Source organism: Carcharhinus amblyrhynchos, chromosome 13 (genome assembly GCF_965287045.1).
Source record: "Carcharhinus amblyrhynchos chromosome 13, sCarAmb.v2.hapA, whole genome shotgun sequence".
In the NCBI taxonomy this organism is placed as follows: Eukaryota; Metazoa; Chordata; class Chondrichthyes; order Carcharhiniformes; family Carcharhinidae; genus Carcharhinus; species Carcharhinus amblyrhynchos.
This window is the reverse complement of record NC_137336.1, coordinates 28,573,953-28,594,559: the sequence shown is the minus strand read 5'-3', so window position 1 is coordinate 28,594,559 and position 20,607 is coordinate 28,573,953. Positions and strand designations below refer to the sequence as shown.

Below are 20,607 nucleotides of genomic sequence, written 5' to 3'. Positions count from 1 at the left end.
AAGCAGGTATTTTTCCAAAAGGCAGGCAGTGACTGGTGGGGAACAGCAGGGGTTAGCGCTACTCCCATTGTACATTTTTGATTTAAATGAGGGAACCAAATGTTATATCTCCGAATGTGCAGGTGACACAAAGCTGGCTGGGAGGGTGAGCAGTGAGGAGGATGCAGAGATGCTTCAGTGTGATTTGGGTAAGCTCAACGAGTGGGCAAATGCATGACAAATACAGTATAATCTGAGTAAATGTGAGATCATCCACTTTGGTGACAAAAGCAGGTAGGCAGATTATCATCTGAACGGCTGGAGATTGAGAGAGAGGAATGTGCAACGAGACCTGGGTGTCCTTGTATACCAATCGCTGAAGGCAAGCATGCAGGTGATAAAGATGATTAATGGTATGGTAGCCTTCATAGCGAGAGGGTTCAAGTATAGCAGCAGGGATATTTTGCTGCAGTTATGCAAGGCCTTGGTGAGACCACACCTGGAATACTGTGTCAAGCTTTGGTCTCCTTATCTGAGGAAGGATGTTCTTGCTATGTAGGGATTACACAGAAGATTTACCAGACCGATTCCTGGAATGGTGGGACTGACGTATGAAGAGAGATTGAATCAGTATAGATTATATTTTCGCTGGAGTGAAGAATGGGTGCAGGAGGGGGGAATCTCATAGAAACCTATCAAATTCTAACAGTACTAGATGGGATAGATGCATGAAGGAAGTTCCCAATGGCTGAGGCGTTTTAGGATGGGGGTAAACCGTTTAGGATTGAGATGACAAGAAATTTCTTTACACAGAGAGTGAACCTTTGGAATTCAGTACCACAGAAAGTAGTTGAAGCCAAAGCATTGTATGTTTTCGAGGAGTTCTGTATAGTTCTTACAGCTGATGGGATCAAAGGATATGAGGGAAAAGTAAGAACAGATTGCTGAGTTGGATGATCAGTCATGAGCATAGTGAATACTAGTGCAGGTTCGAAGGGCCGAATGGCCTAATCCTGCTCTAATTTTCTATGTTTCTATGAGTCATGCCCAGTATCTATTTCTTTTAATTCTACCCTGAGGAATGTTTCCATGTTAAAATTCAATTTCCTTTTTTCCTTTGATTATATTATTCTGCCTTTTGGGCGCAGCCGAAATGAAAACGCTAATGATTGTTGATTATTCTCAGCCTACTGATGGCCTCCCAGTGAATTACTTATTTCTCCCTCCTGTCACCTTCCATTATTTGATGGTCTTTCTACAGCATATCCTTCTTATGTTGCTGAGATATGTGTCTTTTAACTCAAGCCATATAAATTCTCTAATGTGCTTTTGGTCAATGATGTATTCCTCACTGCCCTTGGCCTCTCTGGACCTCTGCCTCATAGGAATTCTAACAGTGTTCATGAGCAGCCCCTTGACGCTGCTATTTTCTGTTACTAGAGAAAGGCATCCCCTCACCGTTTCACTATAACCCACATTCCCTATCTATTCACAAGCCAACTACTTCCACCCTGGAAAGAAATCCCGCCCCACAACATCTACAATTATACTTTCAACCTGTTAACTGTCCAGACATACAGAGTTCTGCAACTGTTGATCTTCTCAATCGCTCTCTCTCTCTCCTCCATTTTTGCTGCCCTGATCTCCAGTATAATCCAGTACCCTCTGTCCTGTTTGATCTCCCCCTTTGCGATATGGTCACTAACAAAATTCAAGAGGCTCCCCTCCAAAATTCCTACCAAATTCCGAGCAAGCTTTTGGTCTTTAGCAAGGCCTTTGACAAGGTACTGCATGGTAGGCTGATGCATAAAGTTAAATCTCACGGGATCCAGGGTGAGGTATCTAAATGGATACAAAATTGGCTTCTTGACAGAAGCTAGAGGATGGTTGTAGAGAGTTGTTTTTCAAACTGGAGACCTGTGACCAGCAGTGTGCCTCAGGGATCAGTGCTGGGCCCACTATTATTTATTTATCATTTATATCAATGATTTGGATGTTTGCAGATGACACCAAGATTTGTGGCATAGCGGATAGTGAAGAAGGTTATCTCCAATTGCAATGGGATCTTGATCAATTGGGCCAGTGGGCTGACGAATGGCAGATGGAGTTTAATTTAGACAAATGCGAGGTGATGTATTTTGGTAGACGGAACCAAGACAAGACTTACTCAGTTAATGGTAGAGCACTGGGGAGAGTTACAGAACAAAGAGATGGGGTACATGTTCTTTGCTCCTTGAAAGTGGAGTCACAGGTGGACAGAGTGGCGAAGAAGGCATTCAGCATGCTTGGTTTCATCGGTCAGAACACTGAATACAGGAGTTGGGACATCTTGTTGAAGTTGTACAAGACATTGGTAAGGCCACTCTTGGAATACTGTGTGCAATTCTGGTCACCCTATTATAGAAAGGATATTATTAAACTAGAAAAAGTGCAGAAAAGATTTACTAGGATGCCACCAGGACTTGATGGAATGAGTTATAAGGAGAGGCTGAATAGACTGGGACTTTTTTCTCTGGAGCATAGGAAGTTGAGGTCTATAAAATAGTGAGGGGCATAGATAAGGTAGATAGTCAATATCTTTTCCCAAAGGTAGGGCAGTCTAAAACTAGAGGACATAAGTTTAAGGTGAGAGATACAAAAGTGTCCAGAGGGGCAATTTTTTCACACAGAGGGTATTGGCTGTCTGGAACAAGCTGCCAGAGGTAGTAGTAGAGACTGGTACAATTTTATCTTTTAAAAAGCATTTAAACAGTTACATGGATATAATGGGTATAAAGGCATATGGCCCAAATGCGGGCAATTGGGATTAGCTTAGGGATTTTAATAAAAGAGTGCGTGGACTAGTTGGGCCGAGGGCCTATTTCCATGCTGTAAGCCTATGTGACACTTTAACTCTAAGTCCCTGCCTACATTTCTCCAATTGTCCCTGCTACAGGGCTGAAACGGGACGACCTTCGGCCAGGCCATGGTTCTCCTCCACTTTCCAGCCTTTGTTTGGTTTAACACTGTCCTACCCAACTACCTCCAGACCGTTCCAAGCAATGCCTTCTCTTGTCATGTGACAGGCACACTATAAATAAAAGCTCTTGATGTTGTGCACGTCCCAATACTGAAACAACATACGTTCACAGAGTAGCGAACAAATCACAATCAAAGCATTGTTGCGGCTGGACCTCTCTGGACTTCCATAGAATAACCAAAACCGACCGTGACCTACCTCACCACTGGTTCGGGGATCGACTCAGTATTAGCCGGCACCTGAACACCCTTTTCCCATTCCTGTCGCCATGGGTCGGCTAGTATGTAGTACTCATCCACATTTAGCTGGTGCGACTCTGGGAGCTTCATGGCAGTGATCAGATCTGTCCGAAAAACCTTTTGGGGAAAAAGCAAGAAACAAGGTATTAGCTTTTACTGATCCCTCGACAGTCTCTTCATAGTATAAAACTATCATAGAATCCCTACAGTGCAGAAGGAGGCCACTCAGCAACAATCACACCCAGGCCCCATTCCAGCAATACCCCACTAATCCCCCTACACTAGGGTTAATTTAGCATGGTCAATCAATCGAATCCACACATCTTTGGATTTGGGAGAAAACTCATGCAGACACAGGGAGAATGTGCAAACTCCACACAGACAGTGACCCAAGCCTGGAATTGAACCCAGGTCTCTGGAGTTGTGAGGCAGCAGTGCTAACCACTGTGCCGCCCCATTTAACGTTTCCTCTTTTCTACCATAACCATTTCACCTGCTTAGAAACTATTACAGCGCTATAACTTTACCCAGGTCTGATGAAAGGTCATCAACCTGAAACATGAACTCAGTTTCTCTCTCCACCGAGGCTGCCCGGCCTCATGAGTACTTTCAGTGGTTTCTATTTTATTTCCGAGTTCTAGCATCGGCGGTACTTTGCTTTTGTGTTAGGAAAAACAAAGACAAGCAAATCTCCAGGAACTGATGACCTTCCAGACAAGTTTTAAAGGAAATAGGTGAGGAAAGTGCAAGAGTTGCCAGGAATGGACCCATCCATGGAAACTCCTTCATGTAACAGGTAGCACGTATGTCGTGCCTGCCTTCACTGAATCATAGAATCCCTACAGTGTGGAAGGCGGCCATTTGGCCCATCAAGTCTGCACCAATCACAATCCCACCTAAGCCCTATCCCCGAAACCCCACATATTTACCCTGCAAATTCCTTGACACCAAGGGGAAAATTCAGCTCAGCCAATCAACCTAATCCGCACATTTTTGGAATGTGGGAGGAAACCCACACAGGCAGTCACCTGAGGCCAGCATTGAACCCAGGACTCTAGAACTGTGAGGGAGCAAAGCCAGCCACTGTGCCACCATGCCACTCTTACCTCACAGGGGAAAGGCTAATAGAACAAGAGAAGGAGGTGAGCACAGGTCTCCCCTCAGTGCCTCCAGCAGCCTTCCTTGTTGCTATGAAGTGTACACATTGCACATTTTTATTTCAACATTCCACCTAATTACCAACTGTCCCATCACACTACTGGGTAAGAGTCAGTGGGAATGTGCCAATAGCACAGCAAATTATCACCCCCAGAGATCAGAATGTGGCCAGACATGCAAGCAGCTGGCAACAGGATTCTGTGTTACTGCCCTGAGAAAAGGCAGCAATGTGCACACTTGTTCGTATCATACCACCAGTACTGAGCGCTGACACCCATGGAGCTGTGGGAAAGCAGATCTGATGGTACCAATAAAACTTGGTAATGCCCAGGTCTCAGCATGCAGACAATAGTGAGGGTCACAGCAGGCGGGAATGAGCAAGTCATGAAAAAGAGGCTTCTGATAAGGTGAATGCATGCAAAATTGAGAATGAAGAGCACATTGAGTTGAAAACTGAAGGTTTAAAGGATGGGGTTACCTGGACATTGTTGGTGAGCAGTTTAAATATTTCACAGAGGAGACATCAATGTCAGTAGCAGATGTGTTTCTTGCATCTTACAATGCATAGCTGTGTCCATTTCCCTTGCCTGCTCTGATCGGGTCTTTAGATAGTACACAGTGGCTGGGTGTGAGGCATTAGGAATTGGAATTAATTGGGTTTGCTAGCTCCTGCCACTCCTAATGGGCTTATCATTCTAAGCCAAGTGGTGCCTTCTTCCTCTACCTGACTTCATTCAAAACACCGTCTTGACCTGCAGCAGTGAACCAGGAGAATGTGGCCCTTCCACAGACATTCCTGAGGTGTGTGTGTAATTTTGCTTCCAAAGCCATTTTTGTTAGAACTGTTGAACTCAGTTGCTAGCAGAAGCACATTAACTTCCACCCCAGCAACGATCCAGGCCTCACCAGCCACCAAGTCAGAGTTCCCAGTACCTCTGTCCATATTGTTTGGAGCTGACCATCATTATTTAACTTTACGGGTTGCTAGAAACTGTGACAGAGATCAGGCCACTTCTGGTTAGGCTGATTTCCACTGTGCCACAGCTCCATTTGGGATTTTACAAAAGCAGAAAATCTAGTTGTGGATATAATACAAGGCCTGATTATTCAGAGATGTAAAGGTATTATTTGAGGTTGGGATCCAAATATGTCTTGTATCCTCTTACTTTCTATAAGCAATTCGCCCATACAGCAGAACTTATCCACTCCCTGCATTTCTCATGTTTGCCAGCCTAAAAAAAGCTGGCAGTCCTTGGCCAATATGCCAAAGCAAATATAAATACAGCCCACCCCTCCAGATGAGAGTACAGGTTTGTTTTTGCTGGCTTTGCAAAATGTCCATCACATACAGAGGCACATTGTACTGACGTCTGCTTTGCTTTCTCAGGACAGAAACAATGAGGCAGTCAAAGATCACATCACTGGCTTGGTGCTAAATGCAATCCCAACAAGCAGGCAGAGTAACTAATGTCACACGTGGAACACCCCCCCGCCACCCCCCCCCCCCCCCCCCCCCCCACTCAGAAGTCACCCCGCAGCCAGAAACACAGGCGAATTAGATATGAATAAAACAAAATAAAAATATTTTCACAACATTGAGGTCCTCCATTTATAAACACATGTGCTATATGGGTTTTATAAACAAGAGTAGGCACCAGGGTGTGTGATTTATGATGAGTAAATCGCTCATGTTACAGCTACCATAACTCATTTACTCCTTATGTGGTTAGCATTCCTCAGTGGTTTATTTTCAGCAGAACATCGCTCGGCAACGTGCATTCGCAACCCAACCTCGGTTCCAAACACTCTTGTTTTATTTCCTTTGGTAGCTATCTTTTCTTCTCTGCTTGATATCACTGCATCAAGCGTGGGCACAACATTTAAGCAGCAGTGTTGAGATCTCAGCTGCCCAGAAAGCGAAGACATAGCACGATGCTCTATCGGGCAAGATGGCCTTTGGTTCCAGCTCGCCCTTTGTGCTGAGCCAACTCAACTCATCCAGAAGAACATTGAATCAGGTTGCACTGGATTGCCACATACAGCTGATTAGCTTACTGTTAAAATTACATGCGAAGAACGATAACTTTTGTAAAGTGGAGTTGCTGACATCCATGGATCAATTAGTTTCTACATTTACAAGGGGGAGTGGGGGGGGAAGGAAAATTGGAAAGGGTAAAAAGGAAGTAAATAACAAATTTACTTGGAATATGCTGACTAAATGGCAAACGTCCATCACATCTTCATTACTTTACCAGCGACTGGTAGCGGTGCTTTGATGAATTCCACTGCAATGTGATTATGCCACTGAAGCAAACCTAATTACTGCCCACAAGCTGGGACAGAACAGCCCCTCTCTTCAACATTACACACGCACGTTCCATAAACATCGTTCTTCTTGCCTTCACACCATCAATTCTGAAGCAACTCACTTTTTCCGAGACTACAATAGCTAGAAAAAAAAAGTCAGACTTAATTGCCCTATTACCAAGCTCCCTTAACATTTCAGAAATGTAGACAGGGAGGCGATGGCCTGGTGGTATTATCGTTAGGTTATTAATCCAAAAACTCAGCTCATGTTCTGGGGACCTGCGTTCGAATCCTGCCACAGCAGATGGTGGAATATGAATTCAATAAAAAAAATGGAATTAAGAATCTAATGATGACCATTGTTGACTGTCAGCTGGTTCACTAATGTCCTTTAGGGAAGGAAATCGGCCATCCTTACCTGATTTGGTGTACACAGGACTCCGGAGCCACAACAATGTGGTTGACTCTGAACTCGGGCAACTAGGAGTGGGCAATAAACACTGGCTGGCCCATGTCCCATGAATGAATTTTTTTTTTAAAGAGTCTTTTTCCCTTACTGAGCAGGCAGCTATGTGAAGAGGAGTGAGGAGAGACATTCCATTTGTCACTGAAAGCATGAGAAATTTTAGCTCCAATTTTGTATGAGCTTGGGGAGGTAGATAGGTGGTGAAGCAAACTGAAGACCCCATGACATCGCCAACATAAAGCCGAAGCAATCTTAACTCGCAGGCCTCATTTCAATGAGTGACAGGCCATCCACTCAATGATGCTGGAAATCAGGCAACTGCCCACTGGATATGCGCAACGTCTGTTGGACTTTGAGGGCATCAGGGCTGAACACAGCTCTTCACCTCTCCATTCCTGACCATACACCTTTCCTACCCTTCCCATTCACTTCCAATTCCCTGCCCTCCGTCACATCCTGCGGCACACTAACACCATTCCCGCCTCATATCCCCGCAGTCACAAAATCCAGAAATTCCTCCCAACACTCCTTCCTCACTTCACATCCCACATATTTGGGTTTTTATTCATCACCTCCCTACCTTCATTCTAAATTGCTCCTTTACCAGTTCTCAACACATGCACAAGCCCCAATACCTTTTCAACAGTTACTACCAACTCAGCCTCATTTTCTGTAAAGACAGAGAGGACAGAAGCCAGGGGGAAGAGTATCCACCACAGAATCCCTATAATGCAGAAGGAGACCATTCAGCCCATCGAGTCTGCACCAACCACAACCCCACATATTTACCCTGTTAATCCCGACACTAGGGTCAATTTAGCATGGCCAATCAACCTAACCCGCATATCTCTGGACAGTGGGAGGAAACCGGAGCATCTGGAAGAGACCCACTGAAGGCGTCACAAGGATTCTTCAATGAGATACTGGGGGTCGGGGGTGTTCCCACCAAGCGAAAGCATGAAGTAGGCGGGATGATGCTGGAATCCCATCCCGACATTTACAATTTTACTCGCGCATGGTCAAACCTGCCTCAACTAGGCTGGATAAATTCCCCCTGTTGATCCCTTTTCTGCTTCACATACTAACAGAATGTCAACATTGAATCACCTCATTTCAAATGGAGAAGCCCCTCTCCCCTTTGTTTTTACCCCTCATTCAGACATGAGGTAATAAGTTCACTTTGTAAACTGGCTTCAGGGTTTGGGGTGCTTCCTTGTAATTTATGGAGCAGACCTCAACACAATACTGCACACTTTCCAGTACGGCTTTATCGAGTATCCTTTGTACAGTTTTGGTTATATGAGTCAGCATTCTTTAATTGGTTTCTTGCTCGTTGCTATAGCAATTGGAAACATCGGTCTACTAAAAGGTTTCAGCCTTGACTCAGTGGTAATACTCTCGCCTCTGAGTCAGAAGGTCATAGGTCGGACTCCAGAGACTTGAACACATTTTACCATTTTGATTCTAAGTGCTGGGAAGACTTGAAATTGGGAGGTTTCAGATCCGACTTTTAAACCTGTTCTCAGGCGCTCCCATACGCATTCTGTCTACAAAAATATCAGCAATTCCGAATTGCACTACAGAAGCCAGTGGGCAAGATTTAACGCATCCAAAACCCTGCAGCTCCGATCAACGTTCCCAACTGCGCTTGCGCAAAAAAAGATAGATTGCGGCTCCCCTGCCACATCCCTCCCAGGCTGGATAATGTCTCCCCCTGGCCCCCACAGACATTACTCCACATCCACAACATTACTGAGTCCCATCCCCCAACCAACCACCACCCAGACTGATTGCAGTTCCCTCCCCCCTCACCAATTACAAACAGTGGAAACCTCCCAACCCGCCTCCCCCCGCTTCTCCCTCACTGATCTCATGGCAGCAGATGCCCCCCCCTCCACCAATCTCAAGCAGAGAACCGTCGGACCCACCTACCTCCACCTTCCCCCCGTCAGATCTCAAACAGACAGCCATCGGAAGCTTGGCACTTACCTCCTCACTAACTGCAACACCCGAATCGGACTTTTACGAACCGTAATGGGCGGCACGGTAGCACAGTGGTTAGCACTGCTGCTTCACAGCTCCAAGGACCTGGGTTCGATTCCCGGCTTGGGTCATTGTCTGTGTGCAGTTCTCCTCGTGTCTGCGTGGGTTTCCTCCAGGTGCTCCGGTTTCCTCCCACAGTCCAAAGATGTGCGGATTAGGTTGATTGGCCAGGCTAAAAATTGCCCTTAGTGGCCTGAGGTGCGTAGGTTAGAGGGATTCATGGGTAAATATGTAGGGTTATGAGCGTAGGGCCTGGGTGGGATTGTGGTCAGTGTAGATTCGATGGGCTGAAGGGCCTCTTCCTGTATTGTCGTGTTTCTATGACTGTTTTGCGCCAATTCTGGATGGGCGAACATGGTGGTAAAGGGGGAAGTGCCAGTAAGGTTGGGCGTGCAGCCCATTAAGTCAATTTAATTGCACGGAAATGTGTTTAAATGGCCGTTGCACCCATTTCGGGCGTGGTCCCGGTCGCAGCCATTTTTGGGCCTCCGTAAAGGAGGAACCGGCGCAGATTGCCTTACTCGCCTGAAAATGGTCACGACTTAATGGTAAAATCAGGCCCATAATTTCAGCTGACACTCCAGTGCAGTACTGAGGGAATGCTTCACTGTCAAAAGTGCTGACTTTCAGGTGAGATGTCCTACCTGTCCAGTCATTCAATCTAACAGATTCAATGGCAGCAATCACAGAGCAGCAGGGGTGCTTTCCAGGACAATCAGGTTCATGTAAAATATCCGCCATGTTCCCTGCTCATTACAACAGCAACTCCACCCGAAAGCATAAGTGCTTTGAAACATACTGAACTTGTGAAAGGCACCGTGCAAAGGCAATGTGTTTCCTTTCCTTTCAAGGACAACATAAAGAGATCTGTGGAATAGGCAAAATGTGACAAATCAAATTCAACACAGAGAAAGCGATAGGTTTTGGTCAAAGAAGCAATGCCGGTGAAATGGTCCAACTGCGAGAACAGAGAAACCTGGCAGCCACCCGAGTACCAACCTTTGAAGATGGCCAGATAGTTTAACAAAGCCCATTCATGTGTTTACACAATATACAGCGGGCAGTGATCTGATCAGGGTAGCCCCGTACCTCAGGGTAGCTTCACTGCACCCCATTTTGTCACCAGGCCTAATCTGCCACTGAGTTCTTAGGGCCGGAGTCATTTTGCTCACTGTGCAAGCTTGGTACTGAAACAAAGACGCTTAAAAGCCATCCTGAGATAACGGCTACCCTGATATAACATACCAAGTTGGGTAACAGACTGAAATGTAGTCAAGTGGATGTGGGCTGCCCCTTTGTCAACAGACAGAATGAGTAAATGGCGTTCACAGTAAGAAGTCTCACTACACCAGGGTAAAGTCCAACAGTTGGGCTTTAACCTGGTGTTGTGAAACTTCTTACTGTGTTTACCCCAATCCAACACTGGCATCTCCACATCATAAAAGGCATTCACCATCCATTTCATTTCCAGATTTAATTTTTTTCCAGTAGATTAGCATCCAAAAATGATAAGACAAATAAATCCAGAAGTGGGCATGAATACTTTGAGAAAATCTTTATTATTCACTCTCAGGCTGGAGATTTCTCACTGTTCATGCCACTGAGATCTTCCAATCCCACCCCCCAGGTGGATGCAAAAGATCCCAAAGCATTATTGCAAAGAAGGGAGGCTGAGTAGGTTGGCCCTGAGTTTATAAGAATGAGAGGCAACTTTATTGAGACACACAGGATTCTCCAGGGCTTGACAGGGAAAATGTTGAGAGGTTGTTTCCCTTTGTGGGAGAGTCTAGATTGGAGGGCATAATCTAAGAGCAAAAGGGGTTACCCATTTAAGGGAGAGATGAGGAGGAATTTCTTCACTTAGAGGGTAGTGGATTTGTGGAATTCTTTACCACAGAGAGCTTTGGAAGCTGGATTGTTAAGCATATTCAAGGCTGAGATAGACAGATTTTTAAATCAGTGACGGCATCAAGGGTTAAGGTGGAAAAGTGGAGTTGAAATTTAACTGATCAATCATGACTTCACTGACTGACAGAGCAGACTCGACTGGCCGAATGACCTACTTCTGCCCCTACATCTTATGGTCTTAGAAGTAAGGAAATCCCCAGTGCCCTGGACTATAGCTGTCTCTCAAGCAATTGAAAACAGGTTATCTGGTCAGTATTGCATTGTTGCTGTTGAGGCTTTAGACTGCACAGATTGGCTGCCATGTTTCCACAATACAATGATGCCTACACTACAGAAAGTATCTCGTTGGCTGTAAAGCACTTTGGGGAGCCCAAAAATCAAGAAAGATGCTAAATAAATGCAAATCTTTCTTTTTCCTTTCAGACTGTTCCATAAATACAAGAGTGACGTACAGTAGCTTTACTCTCCCAGCTCTGCCCTGCATTCTGGGTTGTTCAGTTTTCTACCTGTGCTTCACATCATTGTCAATTCAAGGAATACTCGCTCACACTGTCATTATACGTGAGCAGAGAAATTGATTTGTAATGATTTCTTGAGAACTCTCCTTGCAGTAGATGAGCCTCCCACAGTTCAGGGCACAAGCTGAAACCACCCTAACCCTCAAATCAGTACGAGCATACGGTTGAACCTAGTTAGGTTAGTCCAATATTTGATTAGTGGAACTCTGTGAATCCAATCAATTCATTTATTCTCGGTGTTGAGATGCTCCCTCTTTTTGCTCTATAGTTGCTCCTTAACTGAGCCTGGATCCATTTCACACCCCCAGCAATCACTGGTTGCAGTATGTACCATCTAAAAGATGCATTGTAGCTACTCAATAAGACTATTCGATAGCATCCTCCAAGTTCAAGGGGAGATGGTGGCGTAATGGCAGTGTCATTAGATTAGTACACTCCAGAGACCCAGCCAACTTTTAGGAGGCACAGGCTGAAATCCCACCACCACAGCTGTAGGATTTAAATTCAATTAATTGATCAATCTAAAAATAAAAGCTAGTCTCAGTAACGGTGGCCCTGAAACTATCAAATATTTTAAACACAGATACGAATTAGGAGCAGGAATAGGCCACCTTGCTCTTTAAGCCTGCTCCGCCATTCAATAAGATCCTGGTTGGTCTGATTGTAACCTTAACTCCACATTCCCACCAATTCCCGATAACCTATCACCTCCACCCCCTTACCTTGTTAAGTCAAGAATCTACCCAGCTCTATCTCAAAAGTATTTCAAGTCTCTACTTTCACTGCCTTTTGGGGACAGAGATCCAAAGGTTCTCAACCCTCAGAGAGAACAAATTCTCATCTCTTTATTAAATGGGCAACCTGTTCATTTTAAAGAGTGACCCCCTACTTCTAGATTCTCCAAGAGGAAACATCCTCTCCATATCCGTCCTGTCAAGACCCCTCAGGATCCTCATCCGTCTGGTTCACTGATGTCCTCGAGGGAAGGAAATCTGATGTTTTTACCTGGTCTGGCCCGTATGTGACTTTAGTTCTGCAGCAGTGTGGTTAACTCTTAACTGTCCTCTGAAATGGCTTAGTAAACCACTCAGTTCAACGGCAATTAGGGATGGGCTTTCCAGCGACGCCCACATCCCACCAAAGCATAAAATCCACAAGTCACACACCACCCCACCACAGACATATTACCGCTAGTTCACGTTTACTTGATCTCAATCCGGGAACTTCCTCCCCAACAGTATTGTGGGTGTTCTCTCACCACATGCACTGCAGCAGCTGAAGGCAATGGCTCGCTACCACCTTCTCAAAAGGTCACTGAAGCATAGAGGTTTACAGCATAGAAACAGGGTCTTCGCCCAACTTGTCCACGCTACCTTTTTTTTAAAACCTCTGTGCTAATCCTAATTGTCTGCAGTTGGCCCAAATCCCCCTATACCCATCTTACCCATGTACCAGTCTAAATGCTTTTTAAAAGACAAAATTATCTTTTAAAAATAAAGACAAAATAAAAAGACAGAAACCCACCTCTACTACTACCTCTGGCAGCTTGTTGCAGACACTCACCACCCTCTCTGTGATAAAATCACCCGTCTGGACACTTTTGTATCTCTCCCCTCACACCTTAAACCTTTGCTCTCTAGTTTTAGTCTCCCCTACCTTTGGGAAAAGATATTGACTATCTAGCTGATCTGTGTTTAGAGGTCTATTTTAAGATTTCTATAAGATCACCCCTCAGCCTTCCACGCTTCAGAGGAAAACTTTCCGGTCTATCCAGCCTCTTCTTAGAACTCAAAAACATTAAGTCCGGGTAGCATCCTAGTAAATGTTTTCTGCACTCTTTCTAGTTTAATAATATCCTTTCTATAATAGGGTGACCAGAACTGTACACAACTGTACAGAACTGTTCCAAGTGTGGCCTTACCAATGTCTTGTACAACTTCAACAAGACATCCCAACTCTTGTATTCAATATTCTGATCAATAAAACCAAGCATGCTGAATGCCTTCTTCACCACTCTGTCCACCTATGACTCCACTTTCAAGGAGCTATGAACATGTATCCTTAAATCTCTTTATTCTGTAACTCTCCCCAACATCCCACCATTAACTGAGTAAGCTCTGCCCTGTTGCAATCACCTCGCATTTACCTAAATTAAACGCCATCTGCCATTCATCAGCCCACTGGTCCAATTGATCAAGATCCCATTGTAATCGGTGATAACTTTCTTCACTGTCCACTGTGCCATCTTGGTGTCATCTGCAAACTTACCAACCATGCCTCCTATGTTCTTATCCAAATCATTAATATAAATGACAAATAACAGTGGACCCAGCACTGATCCCTGAAGCGCACCGCTGGTCACAGGCCTCCAGTTTGAAAAACAACCCCCTAAAACCACCCTCTGGCTTCTGTCAAGATGACAATTTTGTATCCATTTAGATACCTCACCCTGGATCCCGCGAGATTTAATCTTATGCAAAAACTTAACATGCGGTACCTTGTCAAAGGCCTTCTAAAGTCCATGTAAACATCCATCAACTGCACTGCCCTTATCTACTTTCTTGGTTACATCTTCAAAAAACTTAATTAAACCTGAGAGAGATGATTTTCCGCTCACAAAGCCATGCTGACTGTCCCTAATCAGTCTCTGTGTCTCTAAATACCTGTAGATCCTGTCTCTCAAAATACCTTCCAACAATTTACCCACCACAGATGTGAGGTTCACTGGCCTGTAGTTCCCAGGCTTTTCACTACAGCCCTTTTTAAACAAAGGCACAACATTTGCCACCCTCCAATCTTCAGGCACCTCACCCGTGACTATCAATATTCAAATATCTCTGCTAGGGAACCGACAATTTCCTCCCTAGCCTCCCACAATGTCCTGGGGATTAATCTACCTTGATGCGCTTTAAGACTTCCAGCAACTCCTCTGTAATATGTACAATCTTCAAGACATCACTATTTATTTCCCCAAGTTCCCCAACATCCATGCTTTTCTCAACAGTAAATACTGATGAAAAACATTCATTTAAAATTTCACCATCTCTTGTGGATCCGCACGCAGATGACCTTGTTGATCCTTAAGAGGCCCTACTCTCTCTTGTTACTCTTTTGTCCTTTATGTATTTGTAGAAGCTCTTTGGCTTCTCCTTTACCTTATCTGCCAAAACAATCTCATGTCCCCTTTCTGCCCTCATTATTTCTCTCCTAACCGTACTCCTACACTCCCTATACTCTTCAAGGGATACACGTGATCCCATTGCCTATGCATGTCACGTGCTTCCTTCTTCTACTTGATTAGGGCCTCAATATCCCAAGTCATCCAGGGTTCCCTGCTTCTACCAACCTTGCCTTTCACTCTGATGGAATGTGCTTACTCTGAAACCTGGTTAACACACTTTTGAAAGCCTCCCACTTATCTCCTGCCTTCCCACAGACTCCCCCAATTAACTTTTGAAAGTTCCTGCCTGATACCATCAAAATTGGCCTTGCGCCAATTTAGGATTTTAATTTTTGGGTCAGGCCTATCCTTCTCCATAGCTATCTTAAAACTAATAGAATTATGGTCATTGGTCCCAAAGTGATCCCTCACAAACACTTCTGTCACCTGCCCTTCCTTATTTCCCAAGAGGAGATCAAGTTTTGCCCCCTCTCTAGTCGGGCCATCCACATACTGAATGAGAAATTCTTCCTGAATACACTCAACAAATTTCTCTCCATCCAACCCTCTAATTCTATGGCTGTCCCAGTCAATGTTGGGAAAGTTAAAATCCCTACTATTACCACCCTATTTTTCTTGGAGCTATCTCTAATCTCTTTACATACAAAAGGTAACAAGGGATGGGCGGTAAATGCTTGCCTGGCTGGCAACACCCACATCCCAAGTACCAAGCCATCAGTGGGTGAACTGGTGGAGCTGCCACTGCTCCAACCACAAGTATAAATGTTTACCAATACGTTGGTTTATTATAAAAGAAACAGAACAACCTGGCAGTAAACAGCATATCCAAACTGAAAACAAAAAAGGTTAATGTTTCAGATTTAACCCCTTCATTAGTACTGCAACACTTGTTTTAAGATGTTGATGCATTTAAATTGCATTTCCAAAAATTTTGAATTTGATTTTATTGTCACATGTACTGCGATATGGTGAAAAGTACTGTTTCTTGCGTGCTGTATAGGCACAGCATACCACTCAAGAAGGAAAAGGATAAGATGCAGAATATAGAAACCAGAAGCAGGAGGAGGCCACTCAGCCCCACAAACCTTCTCCGCCATTCATTTTGATTGTGGCTAATAATCAAATTTATTATCCTGATTTCCCCTCCCCCTCATATCCCTTGATCCCTTTAGCCCCGAGAGCTATATTTATTTATTAGTGTCACAAGTAGGTTTACATTAACACTGCAAAGAAGTTACTGTGAAAATCCTCCAGTCGCCACAATTCCGTGCCTGTTTGGGCACACAGAGGGACAACTAGCATGACGAACGTATCTAACCATCACATCTTTCGTTTTGTGGGAGGAAACCAGAGCACCCGGAGGAAACCCACATAGACATCGAGAACGTGCAGACTCTGGACAGACAGTAACACAATTGGGAATTGAACCCGGATCCCTAGCACGGTGAAGCAGCAGTGCTAACCACTGCGCTACCATGCTGCCAATTATCTGATTTCTAATAATAATAGTTAACATACAAAATTAAATATCTAATTTCTTCTTGAAATCAGACAACATTTTGGCCTCAATGTAGTGCTGCAGCTACAGTTAGGGCGAAGAGAAAGATCAGCTCAATATATGGTAGGGCCATTCGAAAGTCTGATGACAGCAGGGAAGAAATTTCTCCTTGAATTTCAGATTCCCAGCACTTGTATGTGCTTTCTTCAAATCCACAGCAACATGTAAGAACATAAGAACATAAGAAATAGGAGCAGGAGTAGGCCATCTAGCCCTTCGAGCCTGCCCCGCCATTCTTTAAGATCATGGCTGATCTGTCGTGGCTCAGTTCCACTTTCCCGCCCTCTCCCCATAACCCTTAATCCCTTCTCTTATCAAAAACCCATCAACCCGCTTCTTAAAAATATTTAGCGAGGCAGCCTCCACCACTTCAACGGGCAGAGAATTCCAGAGATTCACCACCCTTTGAGTGAAGAAGTTCCTCCTCAACTCCGTTCTAAACCGCCTCCCCTTTATCTTGAGGCTGTGCCCCCTAGTCCTACTGTCTTTTTTGAGCGGGAAGAGTCTCTCCACCTCTATCCTATCCATCCCATTCATCATCTTATACGTCTCAATGAGATCTCCCCTCATTCTTCTAAACTCTAACGAGTACAAGCCTAGTTTATTCAGCCTCTCCTCATAGCTCAATCCCCTCAACTCCGGTATCAGCCTAGTAAACCTCCTCTGCACTCCCTCCAGGGCCAAAATATCCTTGCGCAGGTGCGGCGCCCAAAACTGCACACAGTACTCCAGCTGCGGCCTCACCAATGCCCTATACAGCTGCAGCAAGACCTCCCTACTTTTATATTCAATCCCCCTCGCTATGAAGGCCAGCATCCCATTCGCCTTCCTGACCACCTGCTGCACCTGCAAGCTGGGTTTTTGCGATTCATGCACAAGGACCCCGAGGTCCCTCTGCACCGTCGCCTGCTGCAGTTTTTCGCCACGTAAGTAATAGTCCTTCCTACCATTCTTCCTACCAAAGTGGACCACCTCACACTTGCCAACATTAAATTCCATTTGCCATTTCCTGGCCCATTCGTCCAGCCTATCTAGATCCTTCTGCAGACTCTCCACACCCTCCGCACAATTTGCCGTTCCCCCAATCTTGGTGTCATCAGCAAATTTCGACACCCTGCACTCGGTTCCCTCCTCCAGATCATCTATATAAATGGTAAATAGCTGAGGCCCCAGCACCGACCCCTGGGGCACCCCACTAGTCACCATCCGCCAATCCGAATAGCACCCATTGACCCCCACTCTCTGCCTCCTATTTGACAACCAATCCTCTATCCACGCTAACACCCTACCCCCAACTCCATGTCCCCTGACCTTCTGCAATAACCTCTTGTGAGGTACCTTGTCAAACGCCTTCTGAAAATCCAGAAAGACCACATCCACCTGCTCTCCTCTATCCACTGCCCTAGACACATCCTCATAGAACTCCAGTAAATTTGTAGCATGCAAGATGTTTACTCTAATGTAATTCTACGGTCTACAAACAACAAGCAAGCAAATTTGTATGGGGTGAAACAGCAAATTTCTATGAGATAGCAGTATACAACCCACATTGGCCCCAATATAGCGGACTGAACCTGTGTTGATATAAAGATAGGCTAACTGTTGTTGTTTGTAGTGTTGTTTCATAGCAACACTGATTGCTTCTCATTATGGTGAAATCCAAACGGTTTCCTCATCAATTAGTGCCATAGAATCTGCTATTCACAAAAAAAACTGACTAATAATAAGGAGGAAGGGGAAAGAACTGAATGTTTATCAGAAGATAAATAAGCTATTCTACTACTGTATTATTACATAATTTTCTTGTCAGTGTCCTTAAACATGCAATTAGTCAGAAGTTATGGATTTTATATTGATAACCACACATAGGGATTGAAGGTGCAAAAAGAACGAGAAAGCCTGTGTATCAATTGGAAGAGATTCAAAGGCGGTCAGTAAGGATGATGGAAATTCTTAATTCAGTGAACAGTGAGGTGAAGAGATTAATCTGTTCCCATTAACCAAAAGGTGAAGGAGGGACATGATCCAAGTTTTCAAATTACAAGAGAAATCCATGAAGTGTTTGCTAAGAGGTTACTTGTGTTGAATCAGGAGGAAAAAAAAGTGGCCAGGATTGTAAAGTAATGAAAAGTTAAGATAAATGTTACATAAGGGGGTTATTACTTCACCTTTAGAATCAATTAGGAATTAATTGCCATTTAGCATAAGTATGAACCAGGAGAAGTTGGCAAAAAAATTAAATGAGCTCATTCCTGTTCCTAAAGGGAAGGAAAGATTACGCAATGGAGTCATAGAATAGATTATAGAAAACCTACAGTGCAGAAGAGGCTGTTTGGCCCACTGATTCTATACTGACTCTGACAGAGCATCTTACTCAACCGCACACATTTACCGCGGCTAATTCATCTTACTTACACATCTTGGGACACTAAAAGGCAATTTAGCATGGCCGATCCACTTAACCTGCACATCTTTGGACTGTGGGAGGAAACCGGAGCATGTGAAGGAAACCCACAGACGGGGGAGTACGTGTAAACTCCACACAGAACAGTCATCTGAGGCTGGAATTGAAATCTAGGTCCCTGGAGCTGTTACACAGCAGTGCTAACCACTGTGTGGGCTTTGTGTCACGAAAAAGGGCTATACGTTGGCACTTACATCACACCTACTGTGTCACTGCAGAGCTGATTTGCTCTGCACCAACGCTGCATATGCAGAGTAAATGTAGGGTCACCAGTGCAAACTGGAATGAGATATCCTGGGAGTGCTACCTTGCTCCAATTGAGTTAGTTTAGACACTGGGAATTGCAGGTTGAGCACCAAGCCCAAACAAACATAGTGTGAATACATTAATCTGAGAATCAATATAGATTCAAAGCTGGATGAAACGTTTTTGCTTTAATATCAGGGCGGGTTTTCCAGTTGTTTGCACCCCCAAAGCCAGAAATTCCCGCCTGAGGTCAACGGACTTTTACATTGTAAGATTTCCTGTCCTGCCCGTTACAATTCCTGTGGTGGGCAGGATGGGAAAATTCCACCCTAGCTCATCTTACTCATCATGAACATGGCATTGAGAATCAAGAATATAACTGATCAGAATCCCACAACAGATCAGCTACTGCTGGAAGATGAACTCTTTCCACAAAAGGCTTTTTGTATCACCTGTTTGATCCCAGTTATAAAGTAACTAAAGCATGCATTAATTGGGCTAAACAGTGAAACTTACTAATGTGGGCATTGCATGTCATGGCTTTAAAAGTGAGAGGTCTACTTGTATGATTATATATGCAAAAAATGCAATTTTTGAGGCTGGAATAATAATTTTGTTTTATACACCAGGGACTTTCTGTGGTGATCAATGGTATTCACAGAAACCTGAAGAAAGGAAATTATTTCCATAACTCTATAGAAAACACAGAATTGTTACAGTGCAGAAGGTTTCATTCGGCCCATCATGTTTGCACTGGCTCTCTAAATGAGCAATTCACTGAGTGTCATTCTCCCATCTTCTTCTCATAAACCTACATATCATTCCTTTTCACACTACATTCCCTTTTGAATGCCTTGACTGACCCTGCCTCCATTCAGGTAATGCATTCCAGACCTTAATCACTGGCTGCTTGAAAACATTTATCCTCATGTTGCTTTTGCCAACTACTCTGTTCAAGCAAATCTGTGCCCTCTCGTTCTTGATCCTTTCATGAGTGGAAACAGTTTCTCCTTATCCACTCTGTTCAGAACCTCACAAGTACCGCTTTCAAATCTCCTCACAGCCTTCTCTTCTCCAACAAAAACTATCCTAACTTTTCCTGACACTATTCATAAATGATGTGTCTCATCCCTGGAATCTTTTCTAAACTCAGAACTGGTGCAATACTCCAGCTGAGTATCTCATACAAGTTCAACCTAATCTTTGTCTGCCACTATTCAAAAAGCCCAAGTAACTGTAGGCTTTATTAACTGTGTTGCCATCTCCAATGACTGATGCACTAACACACCCAGGTCTGTCTGCTCTTGCATCCCCTTTGGAGTTGCATCCTTTGCTTGTCTTTCCATGTCCTTCCTGCCAAAACAAATCCCTTCACATTTATCCACACTGAACTTCAACTGGCACATCTGCCTATTCCGCCAACTTGTCCATGTCCTTTTGAAGTTCTATACTATCCTCCTCACAAATCAAAACGCTTCCAAGTTTAGTATCGTCCACAAATTTTGAAGCAGTGCCCTCCGC

The 20,607-nt window shown here is 44.3% G+C and overlaps 1 protein-coding gene across 6 annotated transcripts in view; it reads right to left on the bottom strand.

The window, feature by feature from the left end:
• Nucleotides 1-20,607, bottom strand: part of jade2 (jade family PHD finger 2) — a 162,202-nt gene that overhangs the window by 112,274 nt on the left and 29,321 nt on the right. For all 6 annotated transcript variants that reach the window (XM_080201440.1, XM_080201435.1, XM_080201441.1 and 3 more), the window contains one exon: nucleotides 3,197-3,354. In XM_080201440.1, the coding sequence (XP_080057566.1) occupies nucleotides 3,197-3,354 (158 nt within the window). The remainder of the gene's footprint in view (nucleotides 1-3,196; nucleotides 3,355-20,607) is intronic.